Source organism: Triturus cristatus, chromosome 7 (genome assembly GCF_964204655.1).
Source record: "Triturus cristatus chromosome 7, aTriCri1.1, whole genome shotgun sequence".
In the NCBI taxonomy this organism is placed as follows: domain Eukaryota; kingdom Metazoa; phylum Chordata; class Amphibia; order Caudata; family Salamandridae; genus Triturus; species Triturus cristatus.
Window position 1 is genome coordinate 1,536,917,813 of NC_140590.1, and position 23,658 is coordinate 1,536,941,470.

At 42.8% G+C, this 23,658-nt stretch overlaps 1 protein-coding gene across 1 annotated transcript in view; it reads left to right on the top strand.

The window, feature by feature from the left end:
• The window catches only part of OCSTAMP (osteoclast stimulatory transmembrane protein), a 96,094-nt gene that overhangs the window by 67,070 nt on the left and 5,366 nt on the right, over positions 1 to 23,658 (top strand). The window contains exon 2 of the mRNA XM_085614580.1: positions 15,515 to 16,541. Within this exon, the coding sequence (XP_085470706.1) occupies positions 15,515 to 16,541 (1,027 nt within the window). The remainder of the gene's footprint in view (positions 1 to 15,514; positions 16,542 to 23,658) is intronic.

A 23,658-nucleotide genomic window follows, 5' to 3' on the forward strand; every position in this document is an offset into this window, starting at 1 on the left:
GCGTGTTTGCACACGTCACCTCAGGCCCCGTCCCCTCCCTTCCCCACTGTGTAAACATGCCCTGTGGCCGTTTTAAGTTGGAAGATTAAGTCCCTTTGAATCCTGTGGGTCCCTAGGGGCAAAATAGCCCACTAGGTACGTCCAGTAAGCGCCATTGCAGAGAGGTGTAAAAAGAGGCACGGCCTGCACCACCTCTCTGCAACGCAGAGCGGTGGCGCTTACTGGAAGCACCTGGTGGGCTAGTTGGCCCCCAGGGTCCCTCAGGATTGAAAGGGAATTATTTCCCCAACTTAAAACGCGCCACAGGGCGTGTTTGCACAGGTCACCTCAGGCCCCGTCCCCTCCCTTCACCACTGTGTAAACATGCCCTGTGGCCATTCTAAGTTGAGAGATTAAGTCCCCTTGAATCCTAAGGTTCCCTAGGGTCAAACTAGCCCACTAGGTACCTCCAGTAAGCGCCACAGAGCTGCGTTGCATAGAGGTGTAAAAAGGGGTGTGGCCTCAGAACACCTGTCTGCAATGCAGCTCCCTGGTGCATACTGAAGATACCTGTTGGGCTAGTTGGCCCTCAGGGACCCTCAGTATTGAAGGGGAATTAATTCCCCAACTTACAACTGGCCAGGGGGCGCATTTGCAGAGTGCTGTAAGGAGGGGGCGTGGCCGGTCTTTTATTTATTTTATTTTTTTAAGAAGGAGTGCTGTGTGGCCCCCCTTCTTTTTCTAATATATTGGCCCTGGGGACCCCATCCCCTAGGGCCTGCACCCTATTTTTTTTTGTTGAAGAAAATAAATTTGGAAGGGGCCCGCGTGGCCCCCCTCCCAAGACCTTAATCGGCCCCGGGGTCCCCAACCCCCGGGTCATGGCCTTTTTAAAATTCTTTTGGAGGGGGGCTGCGTTTCCCCCCTCCTCAGGCCTCTTATGGCCCCGGGGACCCCATCCCCCGGGGCCGGCCTTTGTTTTTTATTATTTAAAAAAATATATATATTTATAGAAACACCTAGGACATGCTGGACAAACCGTATGTACCTATCACCATGACGATTTGCGTGATATTCATTAAAAAGCGACTATGCATACAATGAATCCACGTGGAATGTATTTACACCGCTAGTGAAGCTCTGACGTGTCTGACGCCCTACCGTGCCTAATCACGGCGCCCCCGCCGGTGGGTACTCTCCAAGTAGACACCCTTGTCATTTATTTATACAAACATGGGTAGCTATTGACGGGCACATTTAATACACACGCCCACCAAGCCATTCAAAGGGGATTTGACAAAAATTCGACCACACTATGCAAGAAACCCCCCTCACGGTTATTAAAACACACATCCACCGCCGGATGTGTAATACTTTTTATTTTACTCTCTGGAAAGGAGACAAACCTCACTTCAGAGTCACAGCGTGCTCCTGGCTGAGCCCAATGCTGTGTTACACCCACCAGTGCCCGCCGAGGGCCACACACCTCTGTGTTGTATTCCACCAGCTAGTGCGTATGCTATGACCCTCTCTAGCCCATGTGCACTGTAACACCAACCCGTGAATATGTCATGCCACACTTGCCTTTGCACGGGTTATATTGCCCCATCTAACGTGCCTCCCTCGATGCCTATGTTATAACGCACAGCGCTATGCCATACATATTACAATCTGGGATCCATATCTTTGTTACAGTGCATATGCAACGTTACACTACCCAGCACATATTTTATATTACAACTTTAGAGACTAGTTAGGTTACACAACACTGCCCTGTGCATATTACACTCCAAGGCGCATATCGCATAGCACGCGCTAGTGCCTGTGCTATCTCGCGCTCTCCAATGAATCTGTCATTGCACGCAATGTATTGCATATTATATTTCACGCCCCGGTTCATCTTATATCACACTTTTTGGTGCATAGTTTATACCATATACTATATCTAGTTTTCATTTTCAATCGTGCTCTCAGGACTATGTTCTATATAACATTGCGTCCACCCACCCTTTTCACGGGCATTACATTTTGCGATGGGGGTGGAGGGTCAGGGGGTGTTTCTGCCAAGTGAGCCCGGAGTCACAGTCACAAACGTCCTCTTCTTCCTGAATAAAAGTGAGATTATGCTGCATACTTGTTCATATTTTAAGTAGTTCGCACAGACACACATTTTAAAAACAATAAAGTTCCTAATGCCCACCTTCTCTGAACAGTTAGCTTGCTGCCCCATCCACCTCCTCCCTATCCTCTGTTGTCTGCATCCATGGACTAGCCTCCTCCCTCCTGCCATGCATGGTCTGATGTGCTGCCACTGCCCCCCATTTAGCATGATGTACCAGTCCACTCCTCCTGCCCTCCATTGCCCAATTATATGTCCCATCATTGACCTCTGTGCTTAGCTTGCTGCCCCTATTCTCCTTCCCCCTGCCCTCCGATGTCATTGTGCATGCCCCTGCTCCATCCTTTTTGTCCACCATGTTCTGTTGAGCTGCCACTCCCCTCCCACCTGCCTAGCATTGTCAGATGACTGTAACCTGTCCCTGCCACCTCCACCCTGCCTGTCCACATGCCCCTATCCCCTTCCTCCTGTCCTCCATGGTCCATTTAACTGCCACACCCTTCTGCCCTCCCTGGTCTGTTGTGCTGCAACTGCTCCTCCTGCCTGCCCCACAAGGTCTGTTGTGAGGCCCCTTCCCCTGAACTCTCTTGTCTGTGCCCAGGTCCTGACCCTCCCTTCTATGCTCCATGGTCCTTTGTGCATGCCCCTGCACCCTCCTTCTTGCCCATCATAGCCATTGTGCTGCCACTAACCCTCCTGCTTGCCATGCATGGTCTTCTGTGCTACCATGGCCCCTCCCACCTTCCCTGTGTGGTCAGCTAGCTGCCCCTGACCCCCTCCCACCTTCCCTCCATGGTCTGTGTGTATGCCATCATAGTCTCACTGTTGCTCTCCATGGTGTGTTTTGTTTCTAGTGCCCATCCTGCCTGACCTCCATGGTCATCTTGCTGCTCCTGCCCTGCCCCCTTGCCCCCAGCCCTCTGTTTCCATGTGCAGACCCCTATTCCCTCCCTCCTGGCTTGTCTGTTCCATTGTAATGCCCCTGATCCGTCCCTCCTGCCCTTTATGGTCTGTTATGCTGCAGCTGTCTCTCCTGTCTGTCCATTATGGTCAGCTAGCTACCATTGCCTCTTTCCCCTCTGTTCTCTGTTGTCCATGTGCATGGTCCTGTCCCCTCCCTATTGCTTTCTATGAATTGTTGTGCTGCACTCCCGTCCCGCATGCCCTGTGTGGTGTATTGTGCTGCTGCAAACCCTGATGCCTGCCCTGTAGGGTCAGTTTGGTGCACCTTTCCATGTCCCTCCTGTCCTCTGTTATCCGAGTCTATGTCCCTACCCCAATTCCTCCTGCCTACCATGATCCAATGTACCATACTTGCGAACATTTTGAACTTGGTAAGAGGGAGATTTTGAAAAAAAACTGGGGTATTTATTTTCCTCTTTGAGTTACATTGAAAAAGAGGAGATTGTAAACAGGAGACAGATCAAATAAAGCCCATTTGAGCTTAAAAACATTGGGCGTTTCCTGGCTGAAACGGGTCTGTTGGCATGTATGGTTGTACTACCACTGCCTCTTCCTTCTGCCCACAATGGTCTATTATCTTGCCACAGCCTCTCTTGCCAGTCCTGTATTGTTGGTTTGTTGCCCCTGCCCCCCTTTCCACTGCCCTCCATAGTCTGTTGTGCTGCCACTGCCCTTCCTGCCTGCCCAGTGTGGTCAAATTGCTGCCTCTGCACTCTCCTACCTGCCTTCAATTTTCAGAGTCCGTGCCCCTTGCCTCTGCCTCTCAACAGTATCCCAATGAACAACTAGATTGCTAACATTCTATATATATTACAAAAGTGTGGAACGCCTGACGTCATCTTGATGTAATCAAAACTGTAATACCTAGAGCATTTCCTTTACAAATTACATATATGAGAGGGTTTTATTTGCATCAAAAGTATGGTTAGTGCTCTAAAAAACTAAAATGAGGACATATTTTCTGAGTTTTCAAATAGCGACAAAAAACTTTTAAATTATTTGTAATCTTTATGTTTTTTTATCCAGTTGACCACTTGATTAAATGTTGCACTTAGGGGAGAGGATGTGGTGTTACTTCCAGAGCTGCAGACTTTGCAACTGGGGAACCAGGTTGGAGTTTCTGCTTCAGCTCAACATTCTGTGATTCTGGTCAAATCACTTAATCTCCCAATGTCTACAACCAAAATGAATTTGATCTTGTGTGATGTAACCAATGCTCATGTAAAGCACTCCAATACCTGACAAGTCTGCACTATATAAAACTGCAAATACAGAAAAAATAAGTGTTTTGCACACTTCTGTCATTGGGCTACATGTGGGCTACATCTGGGTGATATTTGTGCTGCATTTGGGCTCTTTTGTCTCTGGTGGCCATCTTGGGAGATTTATTTGTTATGAAGTTTCCTAATTTCCTCATTTACTGCAGTCTCCTCAGTAGGAAATGCTTTCAGTTTTTACTTTGTTTCCATCAAAAAGGTATTCAGATATGTCACACATTTGCCATAAATTCTGAATGTTAGCATCCTAGTTGCTCATTAGATCACTGTAGTAAAGCTACTGCTCACCACGGAAGTCTGCTGCTGGTATTAAAAGTGCATGTTTCAGTCTGCATATCAGAATTTTTTAATGAAAAAGAAGAGGATTTGAGAAGTCACTCAAAATGTGCCCTAATTTTTCTTTCTTCAGCACTAATCATAATTTCTATGGCAAAATGAACCCCCTCATTGTGTTCCTTTTTAAATTAAATGTTTTAAGTGTTACCAGTTTATTCCAATCAAGATGGCTTCAGGTGTGCCATACTTTTGTCATAAGTAAGACAGTAAGCGCTCTAGTTGTTCTTAAGAACACTCTGGGACATTCTGTCATTGGGCTATACTTGGGCTACATCTGGGTGTTATTTGGGCTACATTTGGGCTCTTTTGTCTCTGGTGGCCATCTTGGGAGATTTATTTGTTATGAAGTTTCCTAATTTCCTCATTTACTGCAGTCTCCTCAGTAGGAAATACTTTCAGTTTTTTACTTTGGTTCCATCAAGAAGGCATTCAGATGTGTCACACATTTGCCATAAATTCTGAATGTTAGCACTCTAGTTGCTCATTAGATCACTGTAGTAAAGCTACTGCTCACCAGGGAAGTCTGCTGCTGGTATCCAAAGTGCATGTTTCAGTCTGCATGTCAGAATATTTTTATGAAATAGAAGAGGATCTAAGAAGTCAAAATGTGCCCTAATTTTACTTTCTGCAGCACTAATCATAATTTCCATGGCAAAATATACCCCCTCATTTTGTTCCTTTGTAAATTAAATGTTTTAAGTGTTACCACTTTATTCCAATCAAGATGGCTTCAGGTGTGCCATACTTTTGTCATAAGTAAGACTGTTAGCGCTCTAGTTGTTCGTTAGAACACTCTGGGACATTCTGTCATTGGGCTATACTTGTGCTACATCTGGGTGATATTTGGGCTACAATCGGGCTCTTTTGTCTCTGGTGGCCATTTTGGCAGACTTATTTGTTATGAAGTTTCCTAATTTTCTCATTTACTACAGTCTCCTCAGTAGGAAATACTTTCAGTTTTTTTTTTTGATTCCATCAAGAAGGCATTCAGATGTGTCACACATTTACCATAAATTCAGAATGTTAGCACTCTAGTTGCTTATTAGATCACTGTAGTAAAGCTACTGCTCACCAGGGAAGTCTGCTGCTGCTATTGAAAGTGCATGTTTCAGTCTGCATGTCAGAATTTTTTAATGAAATAGAAGAGGATTTGAGAAGTCACTCAAAATGTGCCATAATTTTCCTTTCTGCAGCACTAATCATACTTTCTATGGCAAAATGAACCCCCTCATTTTGTTCCTTTTTAACTTAAATGTTTTAAGAGTTACCACTTTATTCCAATCAAGATGGCTTCAGGTGTGCAATACGTTTGCCATAAGTAGGACTGTTAGCGCTCTAGTTGTTCTTTAGAACACTCTAGGAAGCTGCAGTAGAACACAAAGGAATCAACTGATAGTCTCTGCCCTTGTTGGATGTACATGTTTTACTGAGAATGTCAGACTTCATTCTCACATGACTGAGAAAGATAATGTGAATTTACAGAAAATATGCTCTCAGTTTAGCTTATAGATCACCTTCCAAACCTCTGTGGGAAAAGCATGAGAAAATAGTTTTCTCTCAAACATGATTCATGATATCACAGCAGAAGGCTTTTTCACGTGGTAAAATCACCTTAGAACACACCGCAATTCCTAAAATGAGTATGGTACCATCAACAAATGATTTATAATGTAACTGAAGTCTTAAAACCTTCTACTAACTGCAATGCTTTTTAATGAGGTGCTTTCATGTATATTGGTCCCAAGATGGCTGCCAACACTTCTTGGATGAAGTACTGACAGCCAATCAGATCTCACGATGAGATGTGTGGTTAGGCTCCGCCCAGATATATCAATCTTTTTAACTCAAATTTTCTCAGGAACTACTGAACAGATTTACACCATTTAAGCAAAAGGCATGAGTCTGAACTGAGGACTACCTCTTTGGCAAATTTAGTGTAATTTCGTTCAGCAGTTCGGGCTGTAGCTGCGTCAACAGGTCCTATGGGAAAATGCATGGGGAAAATGCATTTTGGGACCCCCCTTTTTTCTCGGCCCCCACTTGACAAATCACCGTGATATTTTCAGGATAGGAGCGGACCAGAGCTGGCCAAAAGTTTGGAAACTTTTGCGAAGATTCGTCAATCGGCGCCAACGTTATTCCAAATAGAATGTTGCCGATTTCCTATGGAAAATAGGTCCTAACTATAACTACCTACTGGCGACTGCCAGTAGGTGAAATATATATATATATATATATATATATATATATATATATATATACATACAGTTCCACATTTGTCCCAAGACGATGCTCACTCCTCGCGGGGTAACTTACGTTAATTTAGATGGCAAGCATAGTTATGGCAAGTTCCATTAAGTAAGTATTTTGCCCAACGCGTTTCAAACTGCAATAGTTCTTGGTCACGGGCCAGCAGCTGCAAAAATAATCAGTAAGGGTTTTTGCATTTGTTCATCTCCTTTTATTCACTTCCATTACCCTCAGGTGAGTTGAAATACACCCAATTGCACCATGGGATAGGTAGTCCATTAACATAATAATTTCATGAAGCCACTGCAATAATTCATTAATATCGCCTCAAATAGGCTAACAGTCCATTGCCCAACTTTGCTCGCAAATATTATCTCCCAGTGTTCCCCGAGTTGGCCTCGTCGTCACAAGGCCGGGGACCCGCCATAACATTCAAGGCGGTGGTGCGCTTCTACAGCAGGACTGCCGTTTAAACATACAGTTCCACATTTGTCCCAAGACGAAGCTCACTCCTCGCTGGATAACTTACGTTAATTTAGATGGCAAGCATAGTTATGGCAAGTTCCATTAAGTAAGTATTTTGCCCAACGCGTTTCAAACTGCAATAGTTCTTGGTCACGGGCCAGCAGCTGCAAAAATAATCAGTAAGGGTTTTTGCATTTGTTCATCTCCTTTTATTCACTTCCATTACCCTCAGGTGAGTTGAAATACACCCAATTGCACCATGGGATAGGTAGTCCATTAACATAATAATTTCATGAAGCCACTGCAATAATTCATTAATATCGCCTCAAATAGGCTAACAGTCCATTGCCCAACTTTGCTCGCAAATATTATCTCCCAGTGTTCCCCGAGTTGGCCTCGTCGTCACAAGGCCGGGGACCCTCCATAACATTCAAGGCGGTGGTGCGCTTCTACGGCAGGACCGCCGTTTAAACATACAGTTCCACATTTGTCCCAAGACGAAGCTCACTCCTCGCTGGGTAACTTACGTTAAGTTTAGATGGCAAGCATAGTTATGGCAAGTTCCATTAAGTAAGTATTTTGCCCAACGCGTTTCAAACTGCAATAGTTCTTGGTCACGGGCCAGCAGCTGCAAAAATAATCAGTAAGGGTTTTTGCATTTGTTCATCTCCTTTTATTCACTTCCATTACCCTCAGGTGAGTTGAAATACACCCAATTGCACCATGGGATAGGTAGTCCATTAACATAATAATTTCATGAAGCCACTGCAATAATTCATTAATATCGCCTCAAATAGGCTAACAGTCCATTGCCCAACTTTGCTCGCAAATATTATCTCCCAGTGTTCCCCGAGTTGGCCTCGTCGTCACAAGGCCGGGGACCCACCATAACATTCAAGGCGGTGGTGCGCTTCTACGGCAAGACCGCCGTTTAAACATACAGTTCCACATTTGTCCCAAGACGAAGCTCACTCCTCGCTGGGTAACTTACGTTAATTTAGATGGCAAGCATAGTTATGGCAAGTTCCATTAAGTAAGTATTTTGCCCAACGCGTTTCAAACTGCAATAGTTCTTGGTCACGGGCCAGCAGCTGCAAAAATAATCAGTAAGGGTTTTTGCATTTGTTCATCTCCTTTTATTCACTTCCATTACCCTCAGGTGAGTTGAAATACACCCAATTGCACCATGGGATAGGTAGTCCATTAACATAATAATTTCATGAAGCCACTGCAATAATTCATTAATATCGCCTCAAATAGGCTAACAGTCCATTGCCCAACTTTGCTAGCAAATATTATCTCCCAGTGTTCCCCGAGTTGGCCTCGTCGTCACAAGGCCGGGGACCCGCCATAACATTCAAGGCGGTGGTGCGCTTCTACGGCAGGACCGCCGTTTAAACATACAGTTCCACATTTGTCCCAAGACGAAGCTCACCCCTCGCTGGGTAACTTACGTTAATTTAGATGGCAAGCATAGTTATGGCAAGTTCCATTAAGTAAGTATTTTGCCCAACGCGTTTCAAACTGCAATAGTTCTTGGTCACGGGCCAGCAGCTGCAAAAATAATCAGTAAGGGTTTTTGCATTTGTTCATCTCCTTTTATTCACTTCCATTACCCTCAGGTGAGTTGAAATACACCCAATTGCACCATGGGATAGGTAGTCCATTAACATAATAATTTCATGAAGCCACTGCAATAATTCATTAATATCGCCTCAAATAGGCTAACAGTCCATTGCCCAACTTTGCTCGCAAATATTATCTCCCAGTGTTCCCCGAGTTGGCCTCGTCGTCTCAAGGCCGGGGACCCGCCATAACATTCAAGGCGGTGGTGCGCTTCTACGGCAGGACCGCCATTTAAACATACAGTTCCACATTTGTCCCAAGACGAAGCTCACTCCTCGCTGGATAACTTATGTTAATTTAGATGGCAAGCATAGTTATGGCAAGTTCCATTAAGTAAGTATTTTGCCCAACGCGTTTCAAACTGCAATAGTTCTTGGTCACGGGCCAGCAGCTGCAAAAATAATCAGTAAGGGTTTTTGCATTTGTTCATCTCCTTTTATTCACTTCCATTACCCTCAGGTGAGTTGAAATACACCCAATTGCACCATGGGATAGGTAGTCCATTAACATAATAATTTCATGAAGCCACTGCAATAATTCATTAATATCGCCTCAAATAGGCTAACAGTCCATTGCCCAACTTTGCTCGCAAATATTATCTCCCAGTGTTCCCCGAGTTGGCCTCGTCGTCACAAGGCCGGGGACCCGCCATAACATTCAAGGCGGTGGTGCGCTTCTACGGCAGGACCGCCGTTTAAACATACAGTTCCACATTTGTCCCAAGACGAAGCTCACTCCTCGCTGGGTAACTTACGTTAATTTAGATGGCAAGCATAGTTATGGCAAGTTCCATTAAGTAAGTATTTTGCCCAACGCGTTTCAAACTGCAATAGTTCTTGGTCACGGGCCAGCAGCTGCAAAAATAATCAGTAAGGGTTTTTGCATTTGTTCATCTCCTTTTATTCACTTCCATTACCCTCAGGTGAGTTGAAATACACCCAATTGCACCATGGGATAGGTAGTCCATTAACATAATAATTTCATGAAGCCACTGCAATAATTCATTAATATCGCCTCAAATAGGCTAACAGTCCATTGCCCAACTTTGCTCGCAAATATTATCTCCCAGTGTTCCCCGAGTTGGCCTCGCCGTCACAAGGCCGGGGACCCGCCATAACATTCAAGGCGGTGGTGCGCTTCTACGGCAGGACCGCCATTTAAACATACAGTTCCACATTTGTCCCAAGACGAAGCTCACTCCTCGCTGGATAACTTACGTTAATTTAGATGGCAAGCATAGTTATGGCAAGTTCCATTAAGTAAGTATTTTGCCCAACGCGTTTCAAACTGCAATAGTTCTTGGTCACGGGCCAGCAGCTGCAAAAATAATCAGTAAGGGTTTTTGCATTTGTTCATCTCCTTTTATTCACTTCCATTACCCTCAGGTGAGTTGAAATACACCCAATTGCACCATGGGATAGGTAGTCCATTAACATAATAATTTCATGAAGCCACTGCAATAATTCATTAATATCGCCTCAAATAGGCTAACAGTCCATTGCCCAACTTTGCTCGCAAATATTATCTCCCAGAGTTCCCCGAGTTGGCCTCGTCGTCACAAGGCCGGGGACCCGCCATAACATTCAAGGCGGTGGTGCGCTTCTACGGCAGGACCGCCGTTTAAACATACAGTTCCACATTTGTCCCAAGACGAAGCTCACTCCTCGCTGGGTAACTTACGTTAATTTAGATGGCAAGCATAGTTATGGCAAGTTCCATTAAGTAAGTATTTTGCCCAACGCGTTTCAAACTGCAATAGTTCTTGGTCACGGGCCAGCAGCTGCAAAAATAATCAGTAAGGGTTTTTGCATTTGTTCATCTCCTTTTATTCACTTCCATTACCCTCAGGTGAGTTGAAATACACCCAATTGCACCATGGGATAGGTAGTCCATTAACATAATAATTTCATGAAGCCACTGCAATAATTCATTAATATCTCCTCAAATAGGCTAACAGTCCATTGCCCAACTTTGCTAGCAAATATTATCTCCCAGTGTTCCCCGAGTTGGCCTCGTCGTCACAAGGCCGGGGACCCGCCATAACATTCAAGGCGGTGGTGCGCTTCTACGGCAGGGCCGCCGTTTAAACATACAGTTCCACATTTGTCCCAAGACGAAGCTCACTCCTCGCTGGGTAACTTACGTTAATTTAGATGGCAAGCATAGTTATGGCAAGTTCCATTAAGTAAGTATTTTGCCCAACGCGTTTCAAACTGCAAAAGTTCTTGGTCACGGGCCAGCAGCTGCAAAAATAATCAGTAAGGGTTTTTGCATTTGTTCAGTCCATTGCCCAACTTTGCTCGCTCAAATGGGAGATAATATTTGCGAGCAAAGTTGGGCAATGGACTGTTAGCCTATTTGAGGCGATATTAATGAATTATTGCAGTGGCTTCATGAAATTATTATGTTAATGGACTACCTATCCCATGGTGCAATTGGGTGTATTTCAACTCACCTGAGGGTAATGGAAGTGAATAAAAGGAGATGAACAAATGCAAAAACCCTTACTGATTATTTTTGCAGATGCTGGCCCGTGACCAAGAACTATTGCAGTTTGAAACGCGTTGGGCAAAATACTTACTTAATGGAACTTGCCATAACTATGCTTGCCATCTAAATTAAAGTAAGTTACCCAGCGAGGAGTGAGTTTCGTCTTGGGACAAATGTGGAACTGTATGTTTAAACGGCGGTCCTGCCGTAGAAGCGCACCACCGCCTTGAATGTTATGGCGGGTCCCCGGCCTTGTGACGACGAGGCCAACTCGGGGAACACTGGGAGATAATATTTGCGAGCAAAGTTGGGCAATGGACTGTTAGCCGATTTGAGGCGATATTAATGAATTATTGCAGTGGCTTCATGAAATTATTATGTTAATGGACTACCTATCCCATGGTGCAATTGGGTGTATTTCAACTCACCTGAGGGTAATGGAAGTGAATAAAAGGAGATGAACAAATGCAAAAACCCTTACTGATTATTTTTGCAGCTGCTGGCCCGTGACCAAGAACTATTGCAGTTTGAAACGCGTTGGCCAAAATACTTACTTAATGGAACTTGCCATAACTATGCTTGCCATCTAAATTAACGTAAGTTACCCAGCGAGGAGTGAGCTTCGTCTTGGGACAAATGAGGAACTGTGTGTTTAAACGGCGGTCCTGCCGTAGAAGCGCACCACCGCCTTGAATGTTATGGCGGGTCCCCGGCCTTGTGACGACGAGGCCAACTCGGGGAACACTGGGAGATAATATTTGCGAGCAAAGTTGGGCAATGGACTGTTAGCCTATTTGAGGCGATATTAATGAATTATTGCAGTGGCTTCATGAAATTATTATGTTAATGGACTACCTATCCCATGGTGCAATTGGGTGTATTTCAACTCACCTGAGGGTAATGGAAGTGAATAAAAGGAGATGAACAAATGCAAAAACCCTTACTGATTATTTTTGCAGCTGCTGGCCCGTGACCAAGAACTATTGCAGTTTGAAACGTGTTGGGCAAAATACTTACTTAATGGAACTTGCCATAACTATGCTTGCCATCTAAATTAACGTGAGTTACCCAGCGAGGAGTGAGCTTCGTCTTGGGACAAATGTGGAACTGTATGTTTAAACGGCGGTCCTGCGGTAGAAGCGCACCACCGCCTTGAATGTTATGGCGGGTCCCCGGCCTTGTGACGACGAGGCCAACTCGGGGAACACTGGGAGATAATATTTGCGAGCAAAGTTGGGCAATGGACTGTTAGCCTATTTGAGGCGATATTAATGAATTATTGCAGTGGCTTCATGAAATTATTATGTTAATGGACTACCTATCCCATGGTGCAATTGGGTGTATTTCAACTCACCTGAGGGTAATGGAAGTGAATAAAAGGAGATGAACAAATGCAAAATCCCTTACTGATTATTTTTGCAGCTGCTGGCCCGTGACCAAGAACTATTGCAGTTTGAAACGCGTTGGGCAAAATACTTACTTAATGGAACTTGCCATAACTATGCTTGCCATCTAAATTAACGTAAGTTACCCAGCGAGGAGTGAGCTTCGTCTTGGGACAAATGTGGAACTGTATGTTTAAACGGCGGTCCTGCCGTAGAAGCGCACCACCGCCTTGAATGTTATGGCGGGTCCCCGGCCTTGTGACGACGAGGCCAACTCGGGGAACACTGGGAGATAATATTTGCGAGCAAAGTTGGGCAATGGACTGTTAGCCTATTTGAGGCGATATTAATGAATTATTGCAGTGGCTTCATGAAATTATTATGTTAATGGACTACCTATCCCATGGTGCAATTGGGTGTATTTCAACTCACCTGAGGGTAATGGAAGTGAATAAAAGGAGCTGAACAAATGCAAAAACCCTTACTGATTATTTTTGCAGCTGCTGGCCCGTGACCAAGAACTATTGCAGTTTGAAACGCGTTGGGCAAAATACTTACTTAATGGAACTTGCCATAACTATGCTTGCCATCTAAATTAACGTAAGTTACCCAGCGAGGAGTGAGCTTCGTCTTGGGACAAATGTGGAACTGTATGTTTAAACGGCGGTCCTGCCGTAGAAGCGCACCACCGCCTTGAATGTTATGGCGGGTCCCCGGCCTTGTGACGACGAGGCCAACTCGGGGAACACTGGGAGATAATATTTGCGAGCAAAGTTGGGCAATGGACTGTTAGCCTATTTGAGGCGATATTAATGAATTATTGCAGTGGCTTCATGAAATATTATGTTAATGGACTACCTATCCCATGGTGCAATTGGGTGTATTTCAACTCACCTGAGGGTAATGGAAGTGAATAAAAGGAGATGAACAAATGCAAAAACCCTTACTGATTATTTTTGCAGCTGCTGGCCCGTGACCAAGAACTATTTCAGTTTGAAACGCGTTGGGCAAAATACTTACTTAATGGAACTTGCCATAACTATGCTTGCCATCTAAATTAACGTAAGTTACCCAGCGAGGAGTGAGCTTCGTCTTGGGACAAATGTGGAACTGTATATATATATATATATATATATATATATATATATATATATATATATATATATATATATACACGCACATATATTGCAGAGGCGGCAATAGCGCTTCTTTATTTATGCCTGGGCCATAGATTTAATTAAAAAGACCTTTTCTGTTGTGTATTTAATATTTCACATTTTAACTCTCATAGGATTATTTGCTTATTGATACTGAAATAATTGTTGAACGGAATTACACCAAACTTGTATATTAGCCAAACTTCACTTAACAAATTGCCTATGCTTGGTTTGTTTTAAATCCTTTCCTATGTTTTTTAGAAATTAGCATTTAAAGGATGTTCTGGTCTTGGCATGAAGCGATAAAATTTGAGAGATACTCTGTGCCAATAATTCATCCTCTGTGGATTTGTGAAGCCACTGAAATTTCATAACTCCAGTTGAAGAATTAAAGGCACCCTATTGGTTGAGAGAGGTCTTTTCATCTGTCATCTTTTGCAAATCTGCCATGTTCGGATTGACTGGCCATCATAGAGAAAATGTCTGTTGCAGCTGCCATTACTTAACATGGTGCATCGAGCAAGGTGTTGGGAAAAGAAAAAGAACATAAGAAGTCAAGGGGAACCTACCCCATCACCAGACCCATTTTGGATTTTACAGAATTCCACATATGGCAGGTTGAGAGCAGGGCATGGATGAAGTCCAGTCCCTGCTGCCAACCCCCCTGCACATGGCTGAAGGCTATGTTCACTAGTAGTTGGCCACTCAGAGTACAATGTGTCCTGTGGCCAACCCTTGCTGCACACAGAAGTTGGACTTGAGCAGCTGAGATTAGCTGCATGCCACAAGAAGACAATGGGACTGGCTGCCTGCAGCTAACCCTCACTGTGCCTGGCCAGGTCTGGCTGAATGAAGGCTGAGTGTTGCAGCCCCCGCTATGCATGGCTGAAACCCCTTGTGCAGTAGCTTGTGGACCACATACAGAAAAAAGTGTGTGGACTTCAAATGCTGTAAGTCATTGCTGTCTCTCCATAGGACGCTTAAGGATTCAATACACTAGATATCTTTTCCAGCTTACTTGTTTACAGTGATAAGTGTCTTTGGTGTACATTGCTCTTTTAAATCATTTAATATAAGATAACTTAATACAATTATGTGTAAACATTTGTAGTACAAAAAAGTAAACAATGTAGTGATCCTGCCTTTTTGTCCATTTGCCTTAAATAATGTATTAACTTTAGCAAACATGGAATAACTTGTAAGACTGAATTGCAGTGAATGGCATTAAATTAAATGTCTACAGGACAACATACATAATAAAGATAGTAATACTTCTGGTTGGGTATCATTCCACTACTTCTACATTCATGAATGAAGGATGATATATTATTTTTGTGTACATATTCTGCTAGTGTGATGATTTTAATGTTGAATAAGATATTGTTAATGCATCAAATGATTTTATATATTTCAAAACGTTTTCTTTGTTGCTTAGTAACCCAAATGCTGATTTTGTTTTTTTTACAGGTTGACAGCATGGAACCAAGTTCAAACTATTTACCCAAAAATAAAAGGTTATTTACTGGACATGTGGAGTGTGTATTCAAAGCCAGTTCCTGAAAACTACAAAGAAGTATGTTTGTTGCTGTCAATATGCCTGTGCATCACAATATCATCTGGAAGCCTTTTGTACAACTGGATGTTTTCCTCATTGAGATACAGTTTTCGACTGTCACTTACAATATCAACAGTATTCAGTTTCTTATTTCTTCTTCTACTTATCTTTGTTCATCCCGTCCGTTGCGTTATGACCATCAGCATCCCCACATTGGGCACCAAACAGGGTAGGCGACTCCTTTTGTCAACCTGTTCACTTATTATAACATTCCACATCTTTCCAAACATTGCTGAAAACATTTGTACGATGTTGGAGTTTTTAAAATGTATCTCACAGACTTCTTCAGAAAGTCTCTTAAACTCAACAACCATACTGGAGCAATCAGCCAAGGAATTTGGTCACGAGGTGACAAAAGTTACTCTCAAGCACAATGGTCGGGGCTTGACATTCTTCTCCAGTGTTGATAAGTCTGCAGTCAGGAACCAAATGCTTAATTTCAGTGAGAAGATAAAGACCGATTTCTTCAACATCGAATCTGTTGTGACAGAAACTATTGTGGGAAGCAACAGAATTATCGCCTGCTTTTTTGTCGTGTGTCTGCTTTCCCAGTCTGTTTGGTACTTGAAAAGTTACTTGACCAATCTTAAGTTCAACAATGTATACATCACTAAGAAGTTGGAGGATTTGGCACAAAAGAACAACACAAAGGATATCATTAGCTCCAGTTCTATAAAATTAATAAAATCAACAGGATGGAAGTTGTCGAGAGAAGAATGCTTTTCTTGTCTATTTCGCATCTTGATCCTGTCCTTATTCTTTACAATGATAGCCGTGATCATCGTGATGGACCATGTTGTATTTTTTCTTGCTGTGGCCATTGGGGAGTGGGCTGACAACTTCCCCGTTGTACCGCTGACTCTTGAAATAATGTATAATGTAAGTCTAATATTACATCTGACATATCTACTTAGCAACTGTGTCTAATATGCATGTCTCTGAACATACTGTATACATTTACCTACTCCTAAGCCTGTTTCTTTCCCTTTTTATTCTCAGCTACAATGAATCTTAACTTCAGGGTTTCCAGGAAATCGATTCTATTGATATAGTTTTGTGATTCCTGCTCTCCCATGCTAGGCTCCATCTTATCTATGTGTGCTGAATTAAGCAGCACACATAGAAGTTTCAAAACACCATTTTAAATTGTTTATGTGCAGGAAGGGACACCTTCCTGCTCATAAACAATGATTCCCCTCAATGCAGGCACCCTCACACTATGGTGCAAGAGTGCCTACGCTGGTGTTAGGCAGCTAAATTAGCGTCAGCACAAGTGTTTCAGAAGTGGCGGAGCGCAGCGTTAAACCAAGGAGGCTAATGCCACGCTCTGCCACCTCCTTGTAAATATGCCCTCTAGTGTCACCAAACATTCACAACTCGTTTCCCAGAAGCACATCTGTAGGTTTTAGCTGCAGGACTGCTCCTGGGAACTCCAGGTACACAGGAAATTTTACATTTTCTGGAATCTCTCTTAAGCAGCACCACCTTTCTTTGCCAAGAGGAATTTCTGCATTCCACAATTACAGCACAGGAGTTTGTGCGGGCTTCTTGTGAAATAGCAGCTGCTGACTTTTTCATTCCAGGTGTGATTGTAAAATGTGCATTTGGGAAGCCAGCCCAGAAATATAAAATTCTTTATGGTCTGCATGGCAGCTGGGCATAGGCATCCTATCTTCATAATTTACAATAGTTTTAAGCACTATAAGTAAAAAATAATCATATCTGTCCAACTGTTTAACCACACAGGACATTTGGTTTTGCTAGATCCTTTCCATCAAAGGTTACATGATAGTGGTTTTAAACCAGGAACCACTTTCTAAAATCTTGTGTTATATTTTAGATTACAGTGACAAAAGCTTTTCCGTCAATTCAGCATCTCATATCTGCAATTTTTTCAACTTCACTAAACGCTTGCACCCATAAGCCTCAATCACCAGTGCCTGATAATTTTGCATAAACACAAGTTTGGAATTTGAACTTAAGCGTTAATTGTTAAATCCGGTGTCTGGCTCCTGTAATCAAGGCCACAGACCTCTATTCCCCAAGCTATAGCCATGAGTAAGTTTAGCTTTTATGCAAGTGTAAAATTTGTTCTACAATCCACAAAAGTTGGTTTTACACTCATAAAAGATTTTACTAAAGCAAAGGTTTTCATCACAGTAAATCTACTCCCCACCCCAAGAAGTGGACAGAGAGTGGCATGATAGGGTCAGAATTCCCTGACAGTATGTGCAAACAGACGAGCATACACATTTGGAAATGTTCAAAAACGTTGTGCAGCCTATTCTCACACTGAAAAAGATTGGAGATTTACTCCTATCAAAAGCAGAAGTTAGGGCCAGTTGTATCAATATTGGATTTTGCTATTCCATAATAGCGAATTCTACCGATTCGCTATTATGGAATCACAAAATGCAATGTATGTAGGTTTCGCAATAATAATTGTGATTCCTACATATTCCTTATTTGCGACTCGCAAATTGCAAGTCACAAATAAGGAATGGCTTCCCATTCCTTCCTATGGGCCTGGAGGCCCATAGGAATGAATGGAAATTGCATGCGCAATTTGCGAGTACTCAATAGGTACACCCTGTTGCACCCTTAGAATATGCATGTGTGCACATGTGACGCACATGCATGCCCTAAGGGCATGTATGTGCGCCGCATGGCACCTTGAAAAATGCAAACAAGTAAATTTTTCATGGAATTTGCATATTACCACCAACTTGAAATTGGTGGTAATTTGCGATTCCTTAAAGGCAGGTCATAATTGTTTTTGGCTTCCTGCATTTTTATTTAAGGAATTGCAAATTGCAATTCGTTAAATGCATACGCAAAATAGGGAATTGCTATTTTTGCGATTCCCTATTTTGTGAATGCCTTTTGGAATGATACATCCCAAAAGGCTTTTTCCCGTTCACAAACGGGCCGATTCTGTGAATCGGCCTGTTTGCGAAGGGGAAAAACGCTTGATACATGTGCCCCTAAATCCCTTTGATGGGTGGCAATGGGAAGTTAACAGCCCGAATGTTGTTGAGAATGTTAGGGAAGGAGTTTCCTAGTGAGGAAAATATTTTCATCCTCTAAGTGGAAAATGAGATAAATAAAAACATTTCACCCATTGCAATACATACATATTGACAGTTTCACACTAATTTGCAGATGGGGAAATGCCTCTTTATAGTGCAAAAATAGGAATTCACAAAACATTTCCATGAGCATAAGCTTTGGGAATTACTAAAAGATGGAAATCTTCACCTAATTAAGTTGGAAATCCGTGAATGCATATTTATGGACTTTTCTGCTACAAGCAACCAAAATCTCTGGATGAAAGTATGGCCTAAAATGAGGAATTACTCGGCGAATCCAACCTGGAATTACCGATTCCAACAGTAATTCCTAAATTGGCCTTCAGTGTCCAACTCAAAATGGACTGGTTTCTTTCCACCCCAGAGTTATCGATACCCATGGAATCTGTAACTTCAGAAGTGGGGAAAACCTGGCCTATTTACCAGTTCACTCCTAATGAGGGCCAATGTATTCATTTATACAGAAGAGAATTTTAGTTCTAAATTTAGATGCTGGTGGTATCAGAAAAGCCTCTGATATGTGAGGAACTGTGAAATCCAATGGGCAATACCCTGGCACAATTATCTTCACTCAGATATCCTTATAGCAGAGGACATTTTGACAGTGATTTGCCACAAGATGTAGCTCTTCCCCCACAGGATTTTCACCCTGTGGAGGAAGCGTATCTGTTATTTAAAACAAGCAGCTGCATTAGGTATTGTTTTTACTGAAAGCCGCAAGTGCAACAAAAATAAAAATAAGAAAAAAGAACCATTTTGCTGCCTATACATAAAAGCCACATTTTTGCAATAAACATTTTAAATATTTTTTTTTAATATAGCCATAATTTATCATTTCAATTCACTGGTAAGGGTGCTTTTTAGCAGGGAATTGTACTTACAAGTGTCCAAACCCAAATTAGTTTAATACAAATCATATAGAAATAGAGTTCTTACTGATGCATAGAAAAATTACTATTCACTTTGTGTTATTATAACATGAAGACATAGTTGAAACGGATAATGCTGTACAAAAAAGACAAACAAGCATTGGCAAACCAATAGATCGATGGTGGAGAGTTTGTGGGTGTATGTTGTACTGCAAATCATTAGATAGGTGACTCTGAGACTGAGTCAAAGGGAGTATGAATGGATACAAAAGCTCGAGGATGAGTGATTCAGAGAGTGCATATATCATGAGTTATTGATTGTCTATACTTATTAAGCAACGAAGAGGCATTGCCAATCATAGGGCACCTCTACTGGCTATGCTTCTTTATACATAGGCTGACTGGTTCAGTGTATGAAAAGATAACATGTTTGTTTTTTCCCAGGAACAAATTCCCTTTTGTAGCCCACAGTGCCTAGGATTGAAATGCAGAGTAACATGAGTAGCACTGGAGGAAACCGACTAGGGGAAAGGAGCCAAAATAGAATTTGTCACATTGAGGGATTTGCAGTGAAACCACTACACACAGTTCAAATTATTATCATACATAACAAAATACCACCCTACAATATTTAAGTAACATACTAGAAACATCAAATATTCAGCAAATGTATAGCTTCCAACAAAAATTCCCATGTTTTCAAGGAAATATATATGTTCACTCAACAAATAAGGCATTTGGAAATTTAATTTACTATTTCACTACCGCAAAAAAAATATTCTTTATTTTTAAAGTAAGGAGCACACTATTATCACTGTAAATGTTATCTACAGCTCTGTATATAACCACAAACTCAATGGCAATCCTGAAAATGAAATGGCATAAGTTATACCAACTTAGAATAAGACAAAGAAGGTAAAACACCCAATTGTCCTGAATGATAGAATCAAACATTAAATCCACTATAGTAGTTAAAAGCCCCAATCTACTGATGGTGGCTAAAGCTCTTGCACCTACTTTGACAGGCAAAACAGAGATAGACTCTTGTCTATTTCAGTCCTGGCTGACCAATGTCTGTAGGACTCTTATGCCCTCAGACATGGAGAGCAAGCCGTTAAAACCTAAGAACCTAAATACTCCCTGGTTTACACCCCAACTGGCCCAAGCACACCTGCATTGCAGGCAATTGGAGAGACAGTGGAGAAAGGGATATAGGGAGGATTGGAAAAAAACATTTAGGGAAGGTAGGAAAGCCTACTTTCTCCAGATTCAATTGGCAAAAAAGGAATTTTCTACTAGAAAAATTAACACAGCCAAAGACAATCAGAAAGCGATTTTTCAGATTGTGAAGTCCTTCACTAAACCTATGGCGGAACAAAGGGAGCTTCCAGCCTCTCAGTCACTATGTGATAATATCTCCCTGTTTTTCGAGGAAAAAATCCACAAAATTCAGAGAGATTTTCCAGACTGTAATCTTATCCCCGATTCTCTCCTGAGAGACAGCCCGGCTTCTATTTCCATTTTCGAGTCTGTTCCACTAGACATGACTCTCAGGGTCATTGAAAAATGTAAATCAGGATCACCATTGGATGCTTGTCCCCCATCAGTCCTACACAAAATGCTAGAAGTAGTAAATCCCATGATCAATCAGATTGTCAATTTGTCTCTTAGGACGGGCTGTGTTCCAGCTGAGTGGAAGTTGGCGTTGGTTAAACCACTTAAAAAAAAATAACATATTGATTCGGCCGTGCTTTCAAACCTTCGCCCCATCTCTCTTCTTCCGATTTTGGGCAAAATTACGGAGACCTTTGTCCTAAAGGAACTCACAAAATTCTTTGAAGAGCAACATATCCTTCATCCTAGTCAAGCCGGATTTCGGCCCAAACATTCTACAGAGTCGGCCCTCATTGAAGTCTCCGACTCCTTGAAAATGATTGTTGATAGAGGCAGGAAGGCGGTTTTGATTCTCTTAGATCTGTCGGCTGCATTCGATACGATCTCCCATGACATTCTCTTGAGGCGTCTCGAATGCAGCGGCGTTACTGGTATGGTGTTGAAGTGGATCAAATCTTTCCTGACCTCTCGGAGACAGGCAGTCACTCTAGGCTCGAAGGTCGTTAGGAATTTAGGAGTACAATTCGATAACTCTCTCTAATTCCTACCTCACACCAAAGCGGTAGCAGGCATGTGTTTTGGTTGAATAAAAACTGTAAAAAAATGTTCAAGTTTCTCCCTTTATCTGCAAGAAAGTCTGTTGCTGTGACTCTGATACTCTCTCGTATTGACTACTGTAATGGCCTACTGGCCGGAGTTAACAGGTCAGTCCTAAAGAAGCTTCAGGTGGTACAACATGCCGCAGCCCGCCTGGTGCTTAAACTTCCTAGAAAGTCCTCAGCCTCTGCAGCCTTGAATAGACTTCATTGGCTTCTGGTTCCCAAAAGAATCCTTTTCAAGATTCTTATTATTACATTTAGGGCAAAAATGAATGTTGGTCCTAAATTCTTGTCGGCACGCTTCACTCCATACACTACCACCAGGTTGCTCAGGTCCTCTTCAGCTAACCTCCTTAAATTGGCCAACTTCAGATATAAATTAAAGGGCGCAAGAACCCTGGCCTTTCTAGGTGCCAAAGCCTGGAATAAGCTCCCAGCCCAGATTAAACTTTGCAACACTGAACTCCTATTCAGGAAAGCCCTTAAAACCTGGATCTATGGCATTATGGAGGATTGTTGTCTTGATTTGATCTAATGTTCTGAGCGGGTTAAGTTCTTTTCTTTTTTCATCACCGTATGACGTCAGCACCAAGATACTCCTCGCGGAGTGATAGCTGCGCTTTACAAATACAATCTCAAATCAAAATCAAATCAAAGGCAATGAAAAAGCACTCAAACCAGGTAACATGGTACTGTTAATCAATCAGGGATTTATAAAGGGCGGCATATCACCCGTGAGGGTCTCAATGCGCAGGAGATGCTAACTGCCTTGTGTTGATCTGTTCATTTGAACATCAGGGTCTTAAGTCGACTTGGGTGTATAAGTCTATCCTCTCTTATCAAATACACAAACATTATGAGTAAGCTTAGCTCTGAAACAAGTTACTGCACCCTCTGTGTGCTAAGACTTGATAGGCTGGAGAAAACCTTAAAGGTGCAGAGACATTTGTTTGAGCAGGAGTAGGTGACTGTGCTGACATAGAGGCATAGAGGTGAATGGTCTGAAGGAGTGGGATGAAAGAGGGAACAAGGGAGAGAATGATTCAGAGGAAGGATGGAAGTCTGACACCAGGAATACAAAATGGAGCTTCTGAACCAGTCCTCAGTACACTCCTGGACCTGTGGACATTACAGAAAAAGCCTTGCTCCCCAGAGGACTACCCTGCTGCTTGAGTCCTAACCTGTTTTCTGAAAAGGAACACTGAACCTGCTCCCTTCATCCCAGGCTACCTGCGTGATTACAAGGGCCAGATGGCTGACCTCCTGTTCTGAGCTACAGGGACACAACAAACTCCAGAGGCCTTCCTGCAAATGCCCAGCTGACCTTCTGCAACTGGACCTGCCTGGACCTGTAACTGGATATGCCTGAGCCATGCTGGCCTCTTGTAGGGTGAGCCCTGACCCTCATGAAGTGCCTTCCCAGGTCCTGGACCAGTGGCTGACATCAGAGTCCACTCCTCTACAAGAAAAGGAGTAATTCTAAAGTATTGGGCTCTTCTGTGAACAGTCCCATTTGTGCTGAGACTCTGATGCCCGAAATAACCGCCAACGTGAAGCCCTGGTGAACCTGACTCTTTGCTCCACAGCAACTGCCAGTGAAAACCAGCAATGCAAGATCTTCATTTTGTACAATAGCAGTGACAGCCCATGACGACCACCAATGTGAAGCTCTAGCAACAACCATCTGTGACGCCTGAACAGCTTTTTGCGCTACTGCACATGTGCTGCATAAATACTTAACACATTGCCTCAAAGTTAAGCCTGACTGCTTTCTTTCAAGCTTCCAGAGGGTGAAGCACAGGTTAATTTGATGACATTTGTGGTT